Genomic DNA, 21,640 nt, shown 5'->3' with positions numbered 1-21,640 from the left:
TTCCTTCGCCTCTATAGTAGAGTGGTAAGAGCATTTGGCTTAGGGGGGGGGGTCTAAATAAATATAAATGTTTTTCACTTTAATATTTATTTAATATTTAGATTACTTTTCAAAAACAATATATTAACATTTTATTAATTTGATGCAGTGCCCTATGGACCGTTGGGTAAGAGGGTCAGTAGTAGTAGAAATAGTATGGTAATTACATTTTTTGTATTAATTTCATAAGCGTTTTCCAGCTCTATTGGGTGAGTCTTAATATTTTGAGGTACCATATAACTATGAGCATTTTTATATTTGGCCATATCTGGTTGTGGTTAATTTATATACATTTTAAAATATACGTATAGTTAATAAATATAAAATAAAACTATACAGTATCTTTTGCCTTTTAAAGGTATTCTTTTTTAAAAGAAAAAGAGACAGTAGATTCGATGCTATGCTTATATTTTTATTACTTATTTTTTCACTATATGCAATGGCGTTTTATGTACCTTCACAATTAACATGACTTTTTATAATCACTTACATATTTACGAAATAAACGACTAATGCCCCAAAATATTCAATTAAAACTTTCTTAACAACAACGAAGTGTTCAAAATTACCCCGATCGACTGTACCTTCCTTGTATTTTAAAATTTTTGCGCTTTAAATTTAAGTTTAATCTATTTACGTTGGACCTCCAAGTTGTGTGACAAATAAAATTATAATTAATTTAAAAATACGAAATTACAAAGTTATTATAAAGTTTCTTACACGTTTCTCATTAAGTAGAAGAGTATGAAAATACTTTTTATTGTTTTTAATAAAATATTTTTAATTCAGAATTTAAAAAAAAATTGTCCACCCAAACAGATCATATGCTCAACTTCACAAAATCTGTTAAAAGTTTAACCTAGCAATGGTAAGTTCATGTAGTAAGTATTTATAATACGTTTTTTTCGGAAAATCCTTATGCTTTCAATGTAATTTACTGATTTCCTGAAAAAATAACAAAACTGAAAGCTTTAAATCGAAAGAAAGAATTAAGTGCCATACCTGTTACACACATGATATTTCACGGAATATCGATTTCTTCCTTCAAGGGCAGGCTGACCGCTGCTGCAATGATTTACTCACGAAATCGTATAATAATTTTATGTTAGGTAGAGAGGTACCTATGACCAAATACATGAATAAAATTTATACCAGTCGTAAACAGAAAATCTTATATTTATGTTAAAGAATTATATTCCTAATATAAACCTTAATAATTGAATTTTTTAAATAAAATTCAAAATCATTTTATTTTCATAATTTTCTTATATCGACTGTATTAAAATATTTTAAGCTATAAATAAACTCAAAATGTAAATGTGATCAATATTCTTGAATTGAACATGTTTGTGCCTAGAATATTCCATCTGATAAACCAAATATAAAATAGTAAATTACCAAAGAAAATAATAAACAAGAAATTGGAATATGCGACTGTTTGAGATTTTAAATTAACTTTTAAATAGGTACCTAAATGTAACAAAATAGTTTTTTTTTAAATAAGTATTGTGGATAAAAAATTACGATCAGAAATTAATAAGAAAAACGACGTTAATCAACTAAAACAGACCGCTGCACACAACTGGAAAATCAATAAATATTTAAAAAAATAAACGTATATTTATTTTTACCTCAGTTAAAATCAATAAAGGGTCCCCCTCTAAGCAAAAGTCTCTTTTTGGGAGGGACAGTGTTAAGTAAGTATGTGGCACTTATATAGCTCTAGGTTTAATCGGTAGTAAATATATTTTCTCAACTCTATATTTTTTTTACATTTGTTTATTTTTACAAGTAATTTGCAAGTCCATTGATTCTAAGATTTCAGCTAATTTTAGAATCCCAATCTCTCGACTAAATCGTCAGTAAGTACTTTATCCACACAACCACTAACCGCGATCATCATAAAAACGCAAAATACAAAAAGACATTACAGCAGCAATAAAATTCTAGAGCTGAGCATTCATGACTGGCGAAAAATGGCTTTTAGGAGCGAATAAAATTTGAGTCTTGGAAAATCACATGGTATATTAACCCATGCCTGAGCTTTTACCTTTTACTTATAGCTTTTACAGTAAAGTGGTAAGATCTGCTGGCGATAGGGCGGGTGGGCGAGGGGTTGGTGGTGGGCCCTGGCCCAGCTAGGGGTAGATTGTACGACAGATTAGGGTGGCTGACTTGTAGGAAACACATTTTCTTATTGAATTTTCCAGCCCTCCACTGCCGGAGAATAAAAATGTTTACACAGTTGGCAATTAGCGGTCAAATTGGATTTCACGATTTTCATTCAAGCCTTCGTACGACCTTCAAAGATTTATTTACGTTCGACAACAGTTTTAAACTTTGAAAATATAATATTTTATGAAGAAATTCTATTGTTATATATCAAGGTACAATTTACCAAATGTACTACAAAATTCAAATAAAGATATTAGAAAGAAATATAAGGATGAGTCAGGGATAAAAGGTAAAGAAAGGTCTATTGAGATGGCTTGGACATGCGGAGCAAGTAGATTAAGAGCAGAATTACTAAAATACTGTATAATAAAATAACAACTATACAGTTTTGTCAACATTTATTTTATTTGATAAGTGATCGGGTTTCGCCGTTACCAATATTATCAGACTCAATTTGAGAACGAGAAAACATAAAAAGGACGGTTAAGAAATATTTAGCAGGACACATCAAACAGAGAAACTCTCAAAACTTCTCTTGCCTTCCCTTGAACAACATTATTATTCTTCTTCTTTTTAATGGCTTTTCACCCATCTTGGGTGTTATAGCCAGTGTCGAGTTATTTTTTATTTTACACTTTTTACATTTGACTTTCAAGTGTTAGTATTCCTGTTAGTGGGGTTGGTTTTATTAGTAATGTTAGTTTATTTAGTCAGTTATTTTAGTGAGTTATCGAATAACATTATTGTAGCAGTATGTAGTGTAAATAAAGGTTTATTTGCTTAATTTTTTCAAAGTTTTTTTTTTGAATTTGATAAAATAAAGATTTGAAAGCTCTGGTTTATAGGTTTTATTTGTTAAGACATTACAGCCATATCATATTCCATTATCGATCCGTGTAATACGCGAAACTGAAGATCAACAAACGCTGGCATATTGCATAGAAATATTCAACAATATTTGTGCAATATTATCATCATTATACCAATATTTATAGTGTTTTAGGTAGTTGATATAATAACAAGCGTAAGTGCCCAGCTGTGGTGTTAATCAAAGGTAACCGTACGAGCCAAACTTATGAAGTAATTGTGCCACGCTTCATAGAAAAAAAAAATATATATATATAGTTGATTTGCAACATTTTGAGTGTGTCCAAATACTTGTTCACAAAATCTGGATTATCTCCAATTACAGGAATTATTTTCATATTATTTTTGACATCTCATCAATAATGAAGAAGAATATGGAAGTCTGGGCATTTACGGGGCTGACGATCGTCATAGACTGGTTTAAGTGATCACTTTACACACGTGTAACATTCACCAATTCTACCCATTATTGACAACCACACTACTCAAATTCTTGGAAGTTCTGTATATATGAACCAATTTAGAAACCTTGTTCTTGAATCAATAGAACTTCACTACAGACATCTATTGGTGAGATGTAAAGAAGCTTTTTATTAAACAGAAACTCTTATATTAGTATGTGAGATCCGAATCCTGGATTATAATCACACACATGAGAAACGCCAGAAAATACCATTTTCATTTTTATCATTTAAAAGCTTCTTTACATCTCACCAATAGATGTCTCTAGTGAAATTCTATTGAGTCAAGAAGGTTTTTAAATTGGTTCATATATACAGAACTTCCAAGAATTTGAGTAGTGTGGTTGTCAATAATGGGTAGAATTGGTAAATGTTACACGTGTGTAAAGTGATCAGTTAAACCAGCCTATGACGGTCGTCAGCCCCGTAAATGTCCAGACTTTCATATTCTTCTTCATCTTTGATGAGATGTCAAAAATAATATTATAGTTGATAGCTAAAAACATTTACCAAACAATAGGACGGAATAAAAAAATAAGGAACCGTACAATACATTTCAATTAAATAATATGAATTATTAAAGCTTAATTAATATTTAACAAAAATATTAAGCAAATAAGTTTTTGACTTACCTAGTCAAAAATGGAAATATATTCTTTTATAATTTAATTTGGATTGGTAAATATCAATGTTTCTTAAAATCTATTGTGACGCGTATTACGATGAATTCCATAATATTAGGAGAAATAGCATACGGTGTTTGATAATGACATTGATTGTATCGAAACGCGGCGCGGATCAGAGAAGATGTTATTAATAAAGTATTAACAAAGTAAAATATTAATTAAAAAAAATCTGGTTTAAAAAAAACAACTAGGTACCTGTAATTGACTCCATTTTACTATATTGGATTTCCTTATAACTTCCAACTATTAAATGAATTAATACGTATTATATTTGTTTTTTAATTTGTTAATTTGTTTTATTATTTGTTAAAATAACAGGTTTAACAATTATTTTACCAAAAAAAATTTTTTTTTAAATAGCATTCATTGGAACAAAATAACTCATTTTTCCTTTTTGATGAAATACATATTACAAAAGGTACCACCAATGAAAGTTTTCGTTCTCTCTCTCTTTCTCTTATCTCGTTCTTCTCTTTCTTAGCTCAATTCTTTCTTGTCTTCTCTCACCCTCCTACCGTGTTCAATTCGCCCTTCTTCTTGTATTAATCCCAAATAAATTTCGAACCTCTACACAACTATATTCTGTGTATCCCCCCATTCTAACTGAGCGATTTAGTGTAGACATATTATACGTATATATGTGTACAAGTATAAAGCGCGGCATAGATACAGACACGGTGAAATGTGTAGAAATACATATCAAGTAAAATTTTATATTTTTTAACTATTGAATTAATAATAATAATAATAATAAAACCCTTAACACACCCCAATGGTGCATAGGGCACTGCTTCATATAAACGCAGTGTTGTCTCGATCGATTACACATGAAGGAAAGGTGATCAGCCCTCCACTTCAGGTACCAGTCCAGTGTAATATTGAATAAATATTAGAGTGAAAAAATCACTTATTTATTAAACCCCCCTGGGAATCGAACCCGGGACCTCCAGAACGGTAGCCGAGCATGATGACCATTAATTACAGTATGCTGAACTATTGAATTACCATGGGTTAATTTATACATAGTGTAAACAAAGGTTTTATTAACATCTCCCTCACACCCAGTTATCGTCAGTTCATATTTCACATGTGAATGCAGTCACATATTCAAATTAAGAGTATTCCATTTGAATGCTATATAATTGTTATTGAACGTTTCATTGCTTTCTAAACCTAGTTTAAACAGTAATGTTAAATAAAACACAAATAGTCAGATGATTTTCTTTTTTTTTTCTTCTTAAATTTAATCCCAGAAAAGCGCCCTTGAGGGAGCATTTACGTAAACGTCGCTATACAAATTATCCAAAATTATTATTATATTATTATTATTGAAACCCTAATGTCATCACTTGGTAAAAAAAGGTTTAATTACAATATTTTTAAGATTGCTTGAATTTCGTTCACTAATGCTGGTTTCGTTCCACTTAGGAATTATTTATGTAATATAATGACAATATATCGTAGTCGTACAGGAGAAAGTGACTAACTACTAAAACGTAAGATGTTTAGGAGGGCCAATTAAGTTACCTTTGCTTGGCAATAAAATAAACACTAATGCAGTTAGTCATTTTTAACAAGTCAATACATTATACTTCCAAGTTTAAAATCCTTTGGGATTTTTTCAGGGCAATATTAAGCTAGTAAGATATCAAATAGTCAATGATCACGTTTTTGTAAAACAATGCACTTGGTCACTTTCTCCTGTATGACTACGAAATATGTATCAATAACAGGTCATAGACGTGTAAAAGTCTCGACTTCCATGTTCCCATCTCAATATATGTAATTCTTTATGATGTGAGCCATCAATAAGAATCCTCATAGGTTCTACATATTCTTACTCTTATCTGCACCCAACGGCGCATAGGGCCACTGAATAGTATAGAAGCAGTGTTATGTTGATCGTTAAACGAAGGAAAAGTGATAAACTCTATGCTCAAGGTTCAGGGTTATATGAAATAAATATTTTAGTGAAACATCTTTAACCTTCCGCCCCCTCCCCCTGCGAGTCGAACCTCCAGCTCGGTAGTCAAACGTGCCGACCTCGACACTACAAAGATTTACCGGTATTTAATTTCGATGATTTTTACTATTATAAATCTTGTATACACAAATATTTACCATATTTGAAAAATATTAACACAAAAGATTGACCATTCTAATTTAGTTTGGGTAACATGTAATAATTCAGCGATCCTAAAAAAATTACAGGTTCTGTATTTTTCCAAATTCCCACCCTCAAGTCCCTTCCCCGAGCGCAGAGGGGTCAGGAGATAAAGGGTGGGGGATGGGGGATGGCAGAGTACAAGAGGGGTGCAGCATCCCCCGAGGCAATCTACCCCCACTCTACTCACATGTACACTACATACTTTTATTATAGTCCACATGTAGCAAATGCAGGGTAGCTCAATAAACGAAAATAAAAGGAAATATACTACAAAAACACGGTCTATCATACAGAAACACACTTTTTGTATCATTAATTCCATCACAGACTTTATGTTTTAAAACTAAAACGTTATTTTTAACTATTTTTTTGGTACTTTTTTTCTCCAAACGTTTGCAACAAACACCTGGTCATATTCAGGGGTGAATGTATACATATTCATCTTTGAAGATGACAAGATGCTTGTTGAAACCGGTAGGAGAAAAAAGTACAAAAAATAAAAGTGGTTGAATACAAAGTTTCAGTTTTATTTCATATTTATAAAATATGTCAAAAAGTTCCTGCAAAAAATATTCAAGAAATTCCATCATTCGCTGGATTTTTCACCCTACAGACGATATATCAATATAATATATTATAGGTATCTCAAGTGAGACGAATCATCTATCGTTTTTATAAGAGAGAAGGAAGTCTGAGCCCTGAAATTAAAATTTATGCTTAAAATTTCATATTTTTTCATATTTTTTAATTGAGAAGCCTTTAGTATTTTTTTAAAAATATATACAATGCTAATCAAGCTTTCACCAACTCAATCAAGTATGTATCAAATTTAGTTTTTTTTAAAGAAATATTTATTTGATAGCATGTCGAAATTTTTCAAAGCTGACATTCCTACGATAAAGGCACAATCCGTTTCTTTTTCTCCCTTCTAATTTTGACGAAGGGTACTTAGTACCTACATTCCGGGCAACGGAAAAGGTTCACCTCGAAGGTTCATTCCGTCGGCAGCCGGTCCGGTAGTTGACAATACATAATGTATAATAACACAAGGAATCACATGTATTATATTATACACAGATGCGTATCCAGAACGGGGAGGGACTAAATCTAATAGAATCATTCCGCTACTTGATTTGGTAGCCCTGACAGGCCCCTATTCGACATGACACGAGCGCCGAGCGCTTGACAGCTCGGCCATTTTACTTTCCGTGTTATATTGTTCGGTTTCTAATAAAGTTGTTTTCTCGCAGCTTTGATCCCGCGCTGCCATTGTTGGAACTAGGTGCCAGAAGCCTTATGTGCCAGATACAATATGTATTTCTATTATTTCGGTACCCACTTATGTGCTGTGTGAGTGGAACGAATGTGTTATGGGGGTTATGTTAGGTATGTAAGAATTGTGTTATGTACATAGGTACGTGAGAAAAACTAAAAATAAGCTGGACCAAATTGAAAATGGACGTTCAGTAGCGTAGATGTTAGAAGGTTTGACTACTAAGCACGAAGACCCAGGTACAATTTTCAGATTAGTCAACATAAAAGAAATAGTTTATTATTTAAAGGTGTTTTTTGTTTTATACAAATTAAGATGTCACATAAAGAATTACAAGATCTGGGACTGAGAAAAGAAGAATCAAAGTTGTTACCCTAAAAAAATATATTTAATGTTAACAAGAAAATTCATTATTATACGCATTTACGTACCTATAATAATGAAATTTTTTGTTAACTTTTCTCGATTCTATGGAATTCTTCTTATATCTATTCCTCTTGTTCATTTAGGTCCGGATAGGGGTCACCCATTCCGGACCTAAATGGTGAATAGGGCACCGTATCTGATGTATGCGGTGTTAACCTGATCAGACCTACGCTCGAGATCTGAGAGAGGAGAGGAATATATTTGTAGATGCGAAAATGATGTTTATGAGCTCAGGGTAATATATCGTAGTCGTACAGGAGAAAGTGACCAACTACAACTAAATTACTTTATTTTGCATATTAAAAGCATTAAAAACTTTGTGGTAGGGTAATAAAACACTCTCCTTACCATCTTTACTTTGTGTAATACTCTGTTTACTTTGTGTAATACCACTTTTTTAAAACACTTATCATCATCATCAGGTCAATAAAATTCAAATGAAATGATTACATTAAAATTAAAATACAATTTATTACGATTTGACATTTGTATAAAAATAAAAATAAAATAAAGTGAGAAAGACGGAATAATTTTCCGAAACCGGTAGTCACAAATAAGTGTTTTAAAAAAGTGGTATTATACAAAGTAAACAATGGATGTTAAGGAGAGTGTTTTAATAATTACTTCCAATCCATTTTTTAAATAAGTTCAATTATATAATTTATATTTGAAGCACTAACATTGTGATTTTCCATTTCATAATTAAAATGTAACTTTGTTTTAAAATCACTATAAATATTTTATTATTACTTAATTATAATGTCAACCGGTTTCGAAACTAACCGCTTATTTTATAAATAAAGCGGTTAGCTTCGTAACCGGTAGACATTATAATTAAGTTATAATAAAATATTTACAGTGATTTTAAAACAAAGTTACATTTAAATTATAAGTTTAATTATTTGTAAATAGGTATATACATATTTGATATCACATCCCCTGCCACATAGTAATGTATCCACCAAACCGAAAAAATCAACCCCGATAAGATGACAAGATAGGTAGAAAGGTTTAAACTTGATCTGCGTTTAATCATCGCTTTAATTGCCTTGACAGTCCGTGGCGTCGTCAAGTTTCAGGTCGATTAATTTCAGCTTTCAGTTTCGGTGGCACTTTATTATGCTTGAAGCATGAAACCGCCCCAACCCCCAATTAACTCCGATTAATTTGTGAAGTGTTACTTAAACCGACTAAAGCCTACATAAAGCTGCAGATTTGAATGAAGGGGGTTTTAACTGGCTACACCTATTAAGCACTCTACGAAAGCTTTTAAGGGAGGTTTTTTATTTCAATACACTAAAAGATAATATGCGGATTTTTCATGTTGAAAAGTAATTTATTAAAACACTCTCCTTATCATCCTTTGGTCAATTTATGTAAAAAAAATCACAATTTTAGTGTGTTCTAGTTATAGTATGTGTAATTGTATTAATTATACAAAATATGTTACTAACAAAATTGTCACCATTTAAAAATTAAAATGGATTTAAAGAATGTTTTTTAAATGTACTTCTTTAATTTTGCAAAATGTAGGTTAGGCTTTTTAACAAATACTCGTACCTACAATATGTAAACCTACATGACGGGTAGTGGATGTGTTTGAACGAATTGCGTTACGTTCACAATCAAACATTTGACGTCATTAAAAATTCGAGCATCGGTGTTTTTGTGTTAATTATAATACATTGTTTTTGACACCTTTTGATGAATGATAATAATTTATGTTATTGACGCAAAATTATTTTATCTATAACATCTAAGATAAATGACATCTCTGTGACACTTATGTAACCCGTAGCTACCGGAATACTCATATACGTACATAAGTGTCACAGAGATGTTAGTAAAATTGTCACAGGCGACAGTCGATCCAAACAAGTAGTATTCTCGGTTCTCTCACAAGCTGGTCATTATTAATCATAAATAATTATGATTTAGCTGTAAGAAGCCATGCGTAGCATAAAGTAATCGGTGATAATCTGTGAAGATAATGTCCCGAGCTACCCGGGACGTAGACGTGTCACGGCTCTGTAATCTGATAAGATATGGGACTCATTCTAAAATATATAATAATAATAAATAAATACGACGTAGGTAATTAGATAGTTACCTACGTCGTATTGAAACTAAAATAATCTAATGAAGATTCATTATATTATTTTAGTGCGTGCTGTATATAAATTTCAAGTTACATTGTCATCATTATATATATAAAAATGCTGTGTATATTACGAATACCTTTTCTTCTAACTTAAGTCAAAATACATCCATTTATAATTTAAGTTTTACTTGGTAAATACCACTTCTTATACACGTACACCACTAAGAAAATATTTTTTGTTGTTGCAAATATTCACAATCAATTACTTATTCTTTGCTTGTCATGTCAGGTCCCCTCGACGTCGACCATCACTTGAGAATAATTGTCCTTGTCTTGAGCAGCTCTAAACTGTGCCTCGACGGTCCTGATCCCCGTCCAATCTCGTATATTCCGGAGCCAGGACATCTGTCTTCTACCCACACCTCATAGACCTTCTATTTTTTCTTTAATGAATAGGTGCAAAAGCTCGTACAATTACACCAAAAGGTATTTACCATATGATAAATATTTAGTACCAAAAATAACGAAACGGAAAAGAAAACATATTATTATGTTGCAAATGTATTGTGACCTTTTCAAAAATCTAATATTAAAAGGGAAAAGTAAGTTTGTATTGTATTTTACTAATCATTGTTACTATCGATTTGATCGTGGATTATAAAAAAATGGTTTCAGATATCTAATCAATTTTGTGTCGCCAATTTTGAGCCGAGATTTCACAAATAAATAAACGTTATCTCAAAACGCAATCATCATAATAACTGGGTAAAACTAATACGGATTTTAATTATATCAAAATCAAATATCTCACGTACGCAATGAATTCGAAGGCGATACGAGTATCTCCGCCAGAAGTTTTGCTTTTCAGGCAGCGATAAGATATGGTATCATAATATGCCATTTTCATGGATATATCAAAATATGACAATTTCACTTGAGGTTATATAATACAAAAAAATAGGAAATATATTTTTTTGACTTTTAATACCACACCATTTAATACCATTTTTGACCATAATATTTATAACATTTTACTTTAAATATAATAATATATGTACATATCGTGGGTGTACTGGCAAATAACGTCAACTCGAAAATCATTACTCGATCGCATTACCTTCGTATAATTAATGATGTTTAATTTATTTACAAAGTTTGAATTCTAAACATGAAAATAAACGCAATATAATTATTATTTATATTTTGTATATTAATAGCATTGATGACTTTGTGGTGTGGTAATATAACACACTCCTTATCACACATCGATCACTTTGTGAAATACCACTCTGTTTAGATAATCTAGAAAAACTAGAAAATACAATTAATAAAGATTTGCCCATAAAAAAACAATTAAATTTTACTACAAGTCCACTTAAAAAATATTCCCATTGTGATTCATTTGTCTTCTTTCTCTCTTTCATTTATTTTTTTATTTTTGTATAAATGTCAGACCGTAACAATTTAATTTTTATCTACATTTAAACTACCGAAACCGGTAGTCACGAAGTAGTGTTTTTTTTTTAAAGTGGTATTACACAAAGTGAACGATGAATGATAAGGAGAGTGTTAAAATTATTATTATTTACGAATAGATTTATGGTGTATCTTTACCTAGAAACTAAGTATATTTTTTTTAACTATCGTAAATAAGATAGCTTAGCTCTCCTGTCTCAGATTTAATCCTCCAATAAATAATATAGATAAACAAATAATAATTAATTTTCTTTTTATTTTTATGTATGAAATAATTATTCTTATCTCTCGGCGGTCAAAGTTTACCTGTCACTATACGTGTATCTGTACACCCGCGGAATATCAAATCAACCGCAGCGCATAATCAAATCAAACGCAAAACAGTTTTCAGTATCGACAACACGTATTCGGTTCCTGCCAATAATACTCATGGTAGGGCGGGGCTGGGTAACGTAGGTGCGTTAGAAAACCGCAAGTTAATTAAAAGTAACGTGCGTTTAATCAATGCCAGTGTGCAGCTGCCCATTTGAAACAATTACGCCGCAAATGATCATACGGTGATTATCCTCAGATGTGTCTATTTTATATGCATGTATTATATATAATATGTTCTTGCTTCAAAATTCACAGAAATTGGTAGATTCGTCATAATATGACATTTGTTTCAAAGCACAATGTCACAGGCGTCGCGGCGTAGTTGGATAGGCACAAGCTGCGAAACTGACGTCGCGGGTTTGATTCCCGCCAAATTCAAAATAATTTATTTTTTCAATTGTTCGCGATGTATTTTTCACATTTACTTTCCCTATCCTTACTATCCTACCTGCAGATAAGCCCCTAAATAGTAGAGGCTTTGCCTCGTTATTCCTTTTTTAAAATATTATATTAAAATCGTTATTTCATGCTATATATTTAAATACTTTTTCATTTTGAAAAGGTTTTTATTGCATCCAAAAATAAAATTAATAGAAAAATTATTTTGATTCTCTACTTATATTGAAATTGGGTTAATGTGGTCAAAATATCACGATCGATATATCGACCACCCTTTAAATCATTAGATAAATTCGGTAATTTAATAAAAGATCCTCGGAATAATTTATTTACGTTTCATCTGAACCTAATTCTAATCTTATTCTTGGATCAATATATATTTATCTGTTTGTCGTTTCAAATCCAGTAGAGTGTTGTGACATCACTAATCTTATATTTTTACCGATCAAATTTTTTATATAAAAGCAATAAATTAGCAAAGATGTATTGGATATGATATCTTTTGATAATTTGTGTATCTAATGTCAGCAGTAAAAATAGCGTAGGTTATCAGGAGCTCTGAATGGAGTTTGGATTTTTAATAATATTGACGATTGTAAAAAAATATCTGCTAAAATAAAATATTATCATGACATCAGATGTAATGTTAGGTATTTAATTAAATATCGCTCATATCAATCTTAAATATTTAAAAAATATACAATTATGAAAAAACCTCTTTGAAACAATATTTATGTTGTATATGATTTTTCAACTGAATGATACTAAGGGATATGGCAACATAGTAATTTCATAAGTATTTATTTTACCAAAAAAAAAACACTTAGACAGTGATGGGCATTTGAATATAAAAAATGAATTAGTTACGTATAATTTGGAAGAAATCAATAAAAAATATATTTCACTTCATTAGTTCATGTGTCTGTTCTCTGACAAATCAAAATTGGGTGAAAAAACAGTGTTTGAAAAAAGAAAGTTCGTTTTTTAACAATACGGGGCATTTATGAAATTCGTTTCACGAATATTTAAAATTTCGTACAAATAGGTTTATCTATCGGCAGTTGAGATGGTAATGATAAAATATATACAGTATATAATAAGATCGATCTATGAAAATACTAAGTTTAATAAATCTTTGAATACAATATTTTCTTGCCTAATATTTAAAATATTTGTTTATGATGTATTTTTTAAACTATTTTTTTGTAAATATGTGTGGTTTGCAATAATGAAAAAATGTCTAGCGATTTTTAGTCATGTGTATTTTAAATTCAGTTCCAATGAAACTTACTGTCCGGCATTCATTTATGTTTTTAAAACCCAATAATTTAGGTCAAGTATTATTTGCTAAGAACACAAATAATTGCCATACTCATTAATCAGAGTTTTCTCAGAGATAAATCTCTGCCAGATGTTATTTTGTAGATGAAGGCATTCCTCTTTTTTTCAAATTATTTCTACTTGTAGCAGTTTGTGCACATGTACACCCAATATATCTACTTACATAATGAATGACCAATAAATAGATACCCATTGCGTTCAACTAAAATAAAACCGAGGAAATCACTTTACCAAATTATTTTACAGTTTTAGTGGAATGAATTTTTTTGTCGACTTAATAAAACTGGTCATTAAAAATAAATAATAATATAATAAAACCCTTATCCACACCCCAATGGTGCATAGGGCACTGTGTCATATAAACGCAGTGTTATCTTGATCGTTTACACATGAAGGAAAGGTGATCAGCCCTCCGCTTCAGGTACCAGTCCATGTTAATATTTAATAAATATTACAGTGAAAAAATCACTTATATTTATTTTACCCCCCTTGGGAATCGAACCCGGGACCTCCAGAACGGTAGCCGAGTGCGTTGACCATTACACTACGGAGGCGGACGGAAAAACTTTAAATAGAAAAGTTAAAATATTAGCCACAAAATAAATATGTACGCTTATAAATTCGGCAATTTACAACTTTATGATTAAAGGAACAAGTTAATACTTAGATCAATCAAATGAATTTAATACTCGACTCCGTGGATTGGAACAGTTTATGTAATTTATCGACGAAATAAGATGGGGTCGCTTTGCATAGGGGTGAGCGGAAGTTATTTCCCTAAAGCGGTGAATTATTCGGGGCGACTTTAATATTTATTGGTCAGTAAATCTTAAAACATATTAATTTGATATTTTTACAGCTCAGACCGCGCTACTCGGAGGGTTCGCATTTTCAATATTCGGAAAAGGGACCTCGTAAGAAACTAAATTTACCTCACTCATAAATAAGGTGGAATTTAATAAGGTGGTCTGAAAAGCAATCAGAATGAAAATTGACTTGATTTTTAAAAAGAATGTTGAAGTAATTGTTTTTACATTTTTGACATATCAACAAATGTAGAAGAAGAAGAAAGTTTGGTTATTTACAGAGATTATTACCTGTCATAGGCTAGTTATGTGATAATTTAACACACGGGAGAGGAAAATTGGACAAAATGGACAATTTTTAAAAAAACTCATCAGATACTGGATTATTCTCTCTACGTATGAAGAATCAATATTATATTTTAACTTGAGATGAGAATCTACCTTTTTTATAAGAAAGAAGATATAAGTTTGAGCATCCTAGGGCTTACGACTTGCCATTTTCGTAGGCTCATACCAGTTATCCTACATAGTTCGTAGAAAAACGTGAAATCACCATCTCAAATTAAGACAATTATAATAATTTCAAAAAAATCGTTCGCTGTATTATTTTTATTTATTACGATACTCCTCGATTTGGTTTATAGCTGAACAGAAAGGAGATAAATCGTGCACCAAATAGAAGATGTTGGAAGAGACATAGAGAGAGCAATACGAAGATGAAGAAAAAAGATCACTGTAAAGATAACTTGAAGTATCTATATTATGCATATTGAAAAATAAATGAGTTTAAATTAATTTTAAAACAATTATTTAAATTTGACATGTTCAGGGTCTGATTCTGGTCCGCGGACCTCAATTTGCCCATCACTGGCCTGAAACATACCTGATTTGAAGAGAATAACAATAATAAGCCAACTCCACTGTATCATTTACAACTCTAATATGACTTATTCCCTTTTTGTTGCACAAACAATATATTTAGTATCGGTAAGAGTAGGTGAGTGTAAGTGGGCATGTCATGTCACAAAATGCCCCCTGTGTCGTCACTCGTCATGGTGACTTGCAGTTCAGATAAACCTCCCCATCCCCATAGCTCCGAGGACTTGCTGATACCCTTTTCTGCATGTCTAAATGTATTATGACTTTTATTATTAGGTTAAACCTACCGCACGACAGAATAAACAAAAATCGTTTAAAAAAGGAAGGAATCCCTAAGATCTACATAAAAAGAAGAAGAAGTTTAAAAAAATGTAATTTTAACTTAATTTTTTTTCTCTCATTACTCATTAATAAACTTCACAATTCCATTTTATCGAAATAAAGTGTTAAAATTTTTAAATATATTTTTTTTAAATTAAAGATAAAAACAAATTCTTTAGTAATTCATTAATTGTCCAGGCAACCAGATCTTCACGAGAAAAATGTATCATCTTGGATGATATTCATGATACTTCTGAAACATTATTATCTTTCTTTGGAACCCTAACTATCTATCATATTTTCCGTTTCGTGTAATCTCTCTTTCTCTCCCCTCAACTCTTTATGCATTCCTTATAAGATTGTAATTATTTAATCATTCATTCTGCAACTCTATTTTATTCATTTTAAATTTTTATTTGATTTTTAATATGCAAGCACTATCAGCCAACCTATTTCAAACGGTTATGTATAAGGCGGGAACTGAAACGTAGTTGGGTAGACCCTCGACTACGAAACTGGCGCCGCGGGTTCTATTTCCTTTAATTCAAGAAATATTAATTTACGATTCTCACTTATCAACTACGTTGCCTTAATTAGCTATTATAGATGCTCTATGGGTTATTCCGAAAGAAAATAACAATCCATGACTAACGTTTAGTTTATTTTTGCATAAACTAGAAGGTATGTTTACGATTGCTTAAAAGACATTGCTTAAATCAATAAGCCCACCAATAAATATTGATTGTGCACAAGAAGTTTTATGAATAAACATGGATCGGTTTTTGAAAAATAATAATATAAATTTCCGAAATGGCTAGTTTCTACACTTTACCGCATAATAAATTATAGGTTTAAGAAAGTGACAGCTTCATGATATTTTGGTAGTTTCTTAAAATATGTAAATTTAGAATTATACCTGTTGATATTGTCAGAGGGTGGCGATGAATAAATTTGAATAATCACGTACATCCATTTTCATATCCGTCCGCCAAAATTTCGTGTATTGGTCACATAAAAAAATTCCCGACGTTTTAATTTACATTTCTAAATTATTAAAATTTCATATTATATTAGAATATTTTAACACTTTTCTACTACGTACATGAAACAAGAAGGAATGTTAGACTGATTCCGACAGAGATGCCAAAAGTTTAACTTTAGCGTTTTTCATATAATATTTTAAATGTTGAAAAAAATGTTTACGCAAAATTTAAATTTAAAATAAGAAAAGGTATATTTGGTGATCCCATTCGTAATTTACATATTTCGGAAAAGTTCATTAATTCCATTTGTATCTATAGACTTTAGGCGGAAATCAGTAAATGTCAAATATGTATCAATTTAATTTTTAGGTTGATATTTATTATAAAACACAATTGTGGAAAGAAAATGTTTAAATAAAATTGTACGTTAGATGCAACAAAAAAATGCTTCCCTGTGTGATAAAGTTTTACTGCCATGTGTGATTTTTGTTTCTAAGTTTTCGATGGCGCATTATTTAAAATTACAGAGAGATTATACAAATTTTGCATTGGTGTTAGAATTATCAGGTGAACTCTCTCAGAGTTTGGTCTGCCTATATAGTTCCGCCCATATACGTTGTTAATTCTTCGCATCCCTTGAAATTGTTGTGTGCACAATACATATATTTTTTTTACTTTAGCATTCTCATTACTCGAATGGATGTTCTCGTGAGAATTGAATCTGGGCCTTATATAAGATTAAACTTTCTTGCGCATGCTTTTTCAGTGATACAGTGATATTTTGTAGGAGGTAAAATTGAGAATTATCGATAAAATTATGAAAGGTGTGTTGAGATGGTTTGGAAGTGTGGAACGAATGTGTGAGGAAAGAACGGTAAGACAGATTTATGAGGAAAATGTAGTCGGAGAGAGGAGCAGAGGAAGATCGCGAAAACCTTGATCAGGTGTGTCAAATATTTGAAAGCGGTCAGGTTAGGAGTCAAAATAATCGGCGGGTATAACTTGGAAAAGGCGATGAACGCTTCCAAAGACAGAGTGATGTAGCGTTCTATTCTCTCTGCCTACCCCTGCGAGGAATCAGCGTGATGGTTAGTTAGTTAGATATGCGGTTTTTAAAAAGACATCCACATCGTAAAAATGACTGTTCGACAAATTATCATAAAAGTATAATAGACAACATCTACGATGACGAGTAATTTACCACATAAAATACTAAGCCCACTGACGTTTTATATTCAAGGAACCAGAATGGGATATCTACATACTTTTATATGTAACCAATCACCATTCTACCCACGATTGACAATCACACTACTAATATTTCGGAAGTTGTATATATCCTTTATTCGACACCTTCTTTGTAAGTTTCTTTGTAAGTTTCTTTCCCAATAAGGGAAGAATATTAAATATATTTATTTGTCACCATATCGGAAAAACAGAAAAGCGAAGAGGTAAACTCACCGGCCGGTTTAGGGACATTCCTCTTGACCTGCATCCACTTGTAGGTGGGCACCCCGGCGTGGTGGTGCGGGCCCTGCGCGGCGGGGCCCCGGTGCTCCGGCGGCCGGTAGCAGTCCTCGCGCGGAGCCCCGGGCGCCGGGAACTCGGGCCCGGAGCCCCACGCCTCCTCGTAGCCCAGGTACGGGTAGGGCTCCTGGTAGCCGCCGTACGGCTGCTGGTAGCCGTAGTCCAGGTTGGTGTAGCTCAGCCCGTTGTCCGAGTTGATGATGTGCTCCGGCGGCTGGTCCTGCGCGGCCTGCTCGCCGTAGTAGTGCACCTCCGGCTCCGGGTAGTAGTGCTCCGGGTACTCGCAGTACCCCTCCGGGTACCCCTGGCCCGGGCCCGAGTGCTGGTGCTGGTGCTGCTGCTGGTGCTGGTGCTGGTGCTGGTTGCCGTACATGCCGACATCCATAGTCATCATGGTCTTCTAATGCGCCTGTCAACTCCGCAACATGTCCTCCCCAAAACGCACTGTTTCCGTCGCACCGAGTACCTACTTAGAATGAGTTCGCTAAATCTTCGAGTCGTTTCGTCCTGTTCCACGGAGCACTGCGCGCCGGGCAGACTGGCGCTCCGGTTATAAAGATATGGGACCGTTTGACAGCCCTCGATAAGAAGTTCCGTGTGCGCGTAAACAAAGATCGAGCCGAAGACCGGCCCTAGCGCGCACCGTCGCCTCGCGGTTGAAACTAAATCAAAATCACGAAATTCCGTGACAGTTTCACCGGGCTCGGTACCCGTGTCCGTTATCTCCGTCCCGCTCTACCGCGCGCGAAGTAACCTACAAAAATGAAACGCAAATACCGAGATATGACAAGTCGCGGCTTGTTGGCGAGTCTGTCGTCTCGGCGGCGCCGTTGGGAAAGCGGGTGAGGAAAAAGGACGGAGGAAAATGTGGCCTTTCGGCGGGGCCACGCCCGGAGGGGTGGAGCCTACTGACGCGAAGGGGCAAATCGAACCAATGGGGAATCTGTATTCAAAATAGATTCGAGAACCCATCTTGCATTGGGTACGCCGAGGGCTTATTGAGATGTTTCCTTTCCTTTGTATCGCGGTACTTCTAGGAAAAGGTCTTTTGTAAGGGATCAATGGAAGAATTAAGTTCTTAAAATTGTACGGATAGTGATCGCAGAAGTGTAGGTGCCTTCAATTTGTTAGACCCCGCCTATGCTTTTTTTATTATTAAAAAAAACAACTTACGTGCATAATGTGACACTTTATTTTTATTTATTCCCATCATGAGTCGAGACAAGAAGACAAAATGAATATACAGTGGAGACCTTTGCCTTCTTGGCACCCTTATTTGAACATTTTAAAGGTCAAACTTTCATAATCAGTTAACTTTCGACATCTAAAGAAAAGTTCATTGGTCGGATTTTTTATCATGTTTTCGTTATTGAAATTATTTTCAGGGGGTGGGAAATGATTCATAAAAAGTTTATTAGTATTATGAAGAGATTGGTCATTTTTATCTGGAAAATTGACATTGTTCAAATACCTTTGCGTAAGTCTCATTATTGGTCAAATTAACTAAATCATTTAAAAGCCTATGCGCAAAGATGCGATTTTCACCCCCTATTTCCTATTCTCATCCAGTTATAATAAACACACTATTCTGTAAATAACAAGATTCTCGGGATTCATTTACTAAAACATTCGAAAGGATCGAAAAAAAAAACAATTTTAAGTTTCTTTGTGCCTGACAATTATCTACCTCTAGATATTATTTATGGTCTATTAACTTACCAGTTAGGTACTAATCTGTTAAAAACAATAGTTATGAAATACATACATGTATCATAAAAAATACGTTTTAATACTAAATTCTAGTTTCGATAATAGTAGGATTAAAAATTTATAACTACGAGTATTTATTTATTTGAAATTAAAACGATAAATATTTGTACTTTTATAATAAACTGAAATATTTCTATTTCATCCTTTTTTCGTGGGTCTATGAGGCTGATTAGTGAAAGGTTAAATTGTGGAGGAATTGAACCCAGAGACTCCGCGACACTAACCACGGGACCACAACTGACTATTAAATAACCATCTAACTAACACGCCACTTCCCCGCAGGGTAGTCAGAAAGAATAGAACGCCACACTACTAGTCGAGTGCTTTCATCCCCCTGCCTGTTAATGCAGAAAAATTATACGATATGAAGCGTAACTTAACGACTTTTGATATAGTGGCTAATTACTTTACGTTACATTAAAATTGTTTAGTAAAAAAATTAAGAGTTCCACTATCGGTTACTTAATATTTAGTACAAAGATTATAACTTTTTTAGTAAATTTTAGCACGAGAAAGGGTTTTCAGGGACGACATCTATTTCAGGCGTCATCGGGATATTTTTTAGCACTGAGAAATTGCTACCTCCCGACTGCGCCGCTGATATAAAACGTAACGATACATAAAGATATATACGTAAATATATGTGATATGTATGTACATAATTTATATATTATGTTTGCCGTGTTAATACATAATATCTGTTTATTTTCAAAGTACACAAAGAGCCATTGTACGGTGGGCGATGATGATCAATCACGAGACTTCAATTACTACATTTATTATCTGCACATATAAGTCAACTAACTAAATTGTCATTAATCACAAATTATAATTCTCTTTGATACACGTAGCAAATAGTTATGCGCAAAAATTATTACCCAAAATACTTGGATATCTGCTCTGATAATTTTGTTGTTCAGTGAAATGGGAAATTCATTGATGCTTTTACGAATGGTGCAATAATAAAGACTGCGCATAACAAAAAACACCATATTATACAGAAAATACAAGTAGGGGTTTTTTTGTCAGAAAATAATTAATTTATGGTATGAAAAAATAATTGTAAAATATTCATCAGTCAATGAATATATATAGGTACCTATATCTTTCCCAAAAACTCCCTACTTGACCCTTACCGCTTGTCCTTACGTCTTTCTTGTTGTCTTAGTTATTTTCTTCGATTTACAGTGTCATCAATTTATAACTATTTTGATTATTCAATATCTTATAATTTATGATTTTTGTTTGTTTTTCTTCGTCTTTCCTTTATGTATAAGCACTATCCACCAACTTATGACGAACAGTTGTATAAGATACAAACCTTGGTCCTTATAGCTAGTATATTATTAAATTGGTTCAGAGATATTGCTTCATATAACAAGAAAAAAGTGCTAATGTAGATAAGGTATATTCTGAACTAGAAAATAAATATTTAAAAAAAATATTATTTCGAGAAATAAAAATACTTTGTGTTCTGATTCAAAACATAATTTTTTTTTTATTTGTTTAAATGGTATAAAGTGTTCCTTTTCATTTTATTATTTTATTAACAAATTTTCAGTTAAAGC

General features: G+C 32.5%; 1 protein-coding gene across 1 annotated transcript in view; it reads right to left on the bottom strand.

Moving 5' to 3' along the window:
* LOC148302584 (uncharacterized) overlaps positions 1 to 18,933 on the bottom strand; it is a 40,573-nt gene extending 21,640 nt beyond the window's left edge. Inside the window, exon 1 of the mRNA XM_088271378.1 lies at positions 18,237 to 18,933. Coding sequence (XP_088127504.1) covers positions 18,237 to 18,696 — 460 coding nt within the window. The 5' untranslated portion in view covers positions 18,697 to 18,933. The remainder of the gene's footprint in view (positions 1 to 18,236) is intronic.
* Between the last annotated feature and the right edge of the window lie 2,707 nt (positions 18,934 to 21,640).

Source organism: Brachycentrus maculatus, unplaced genomic scaffold, assembly GCF_059751285.1.
Source record: "Brachycentrus maculatus isolate JH-2025_06_01 unplaced genomic scaffold, ASM5975128v1 h1tg000439l, whole genome shotgun sequence".
Classification (NCBI taxonomy): Eukaryota; Metazoa; Arthropoda; class Insecta; order Trichoptera; family Brachycentridae; genus Brachycentrus; species Brachycentrus maculatus.
This window is presented reverse-complemented; position numbering and strand designations above follow the sequence as displayed.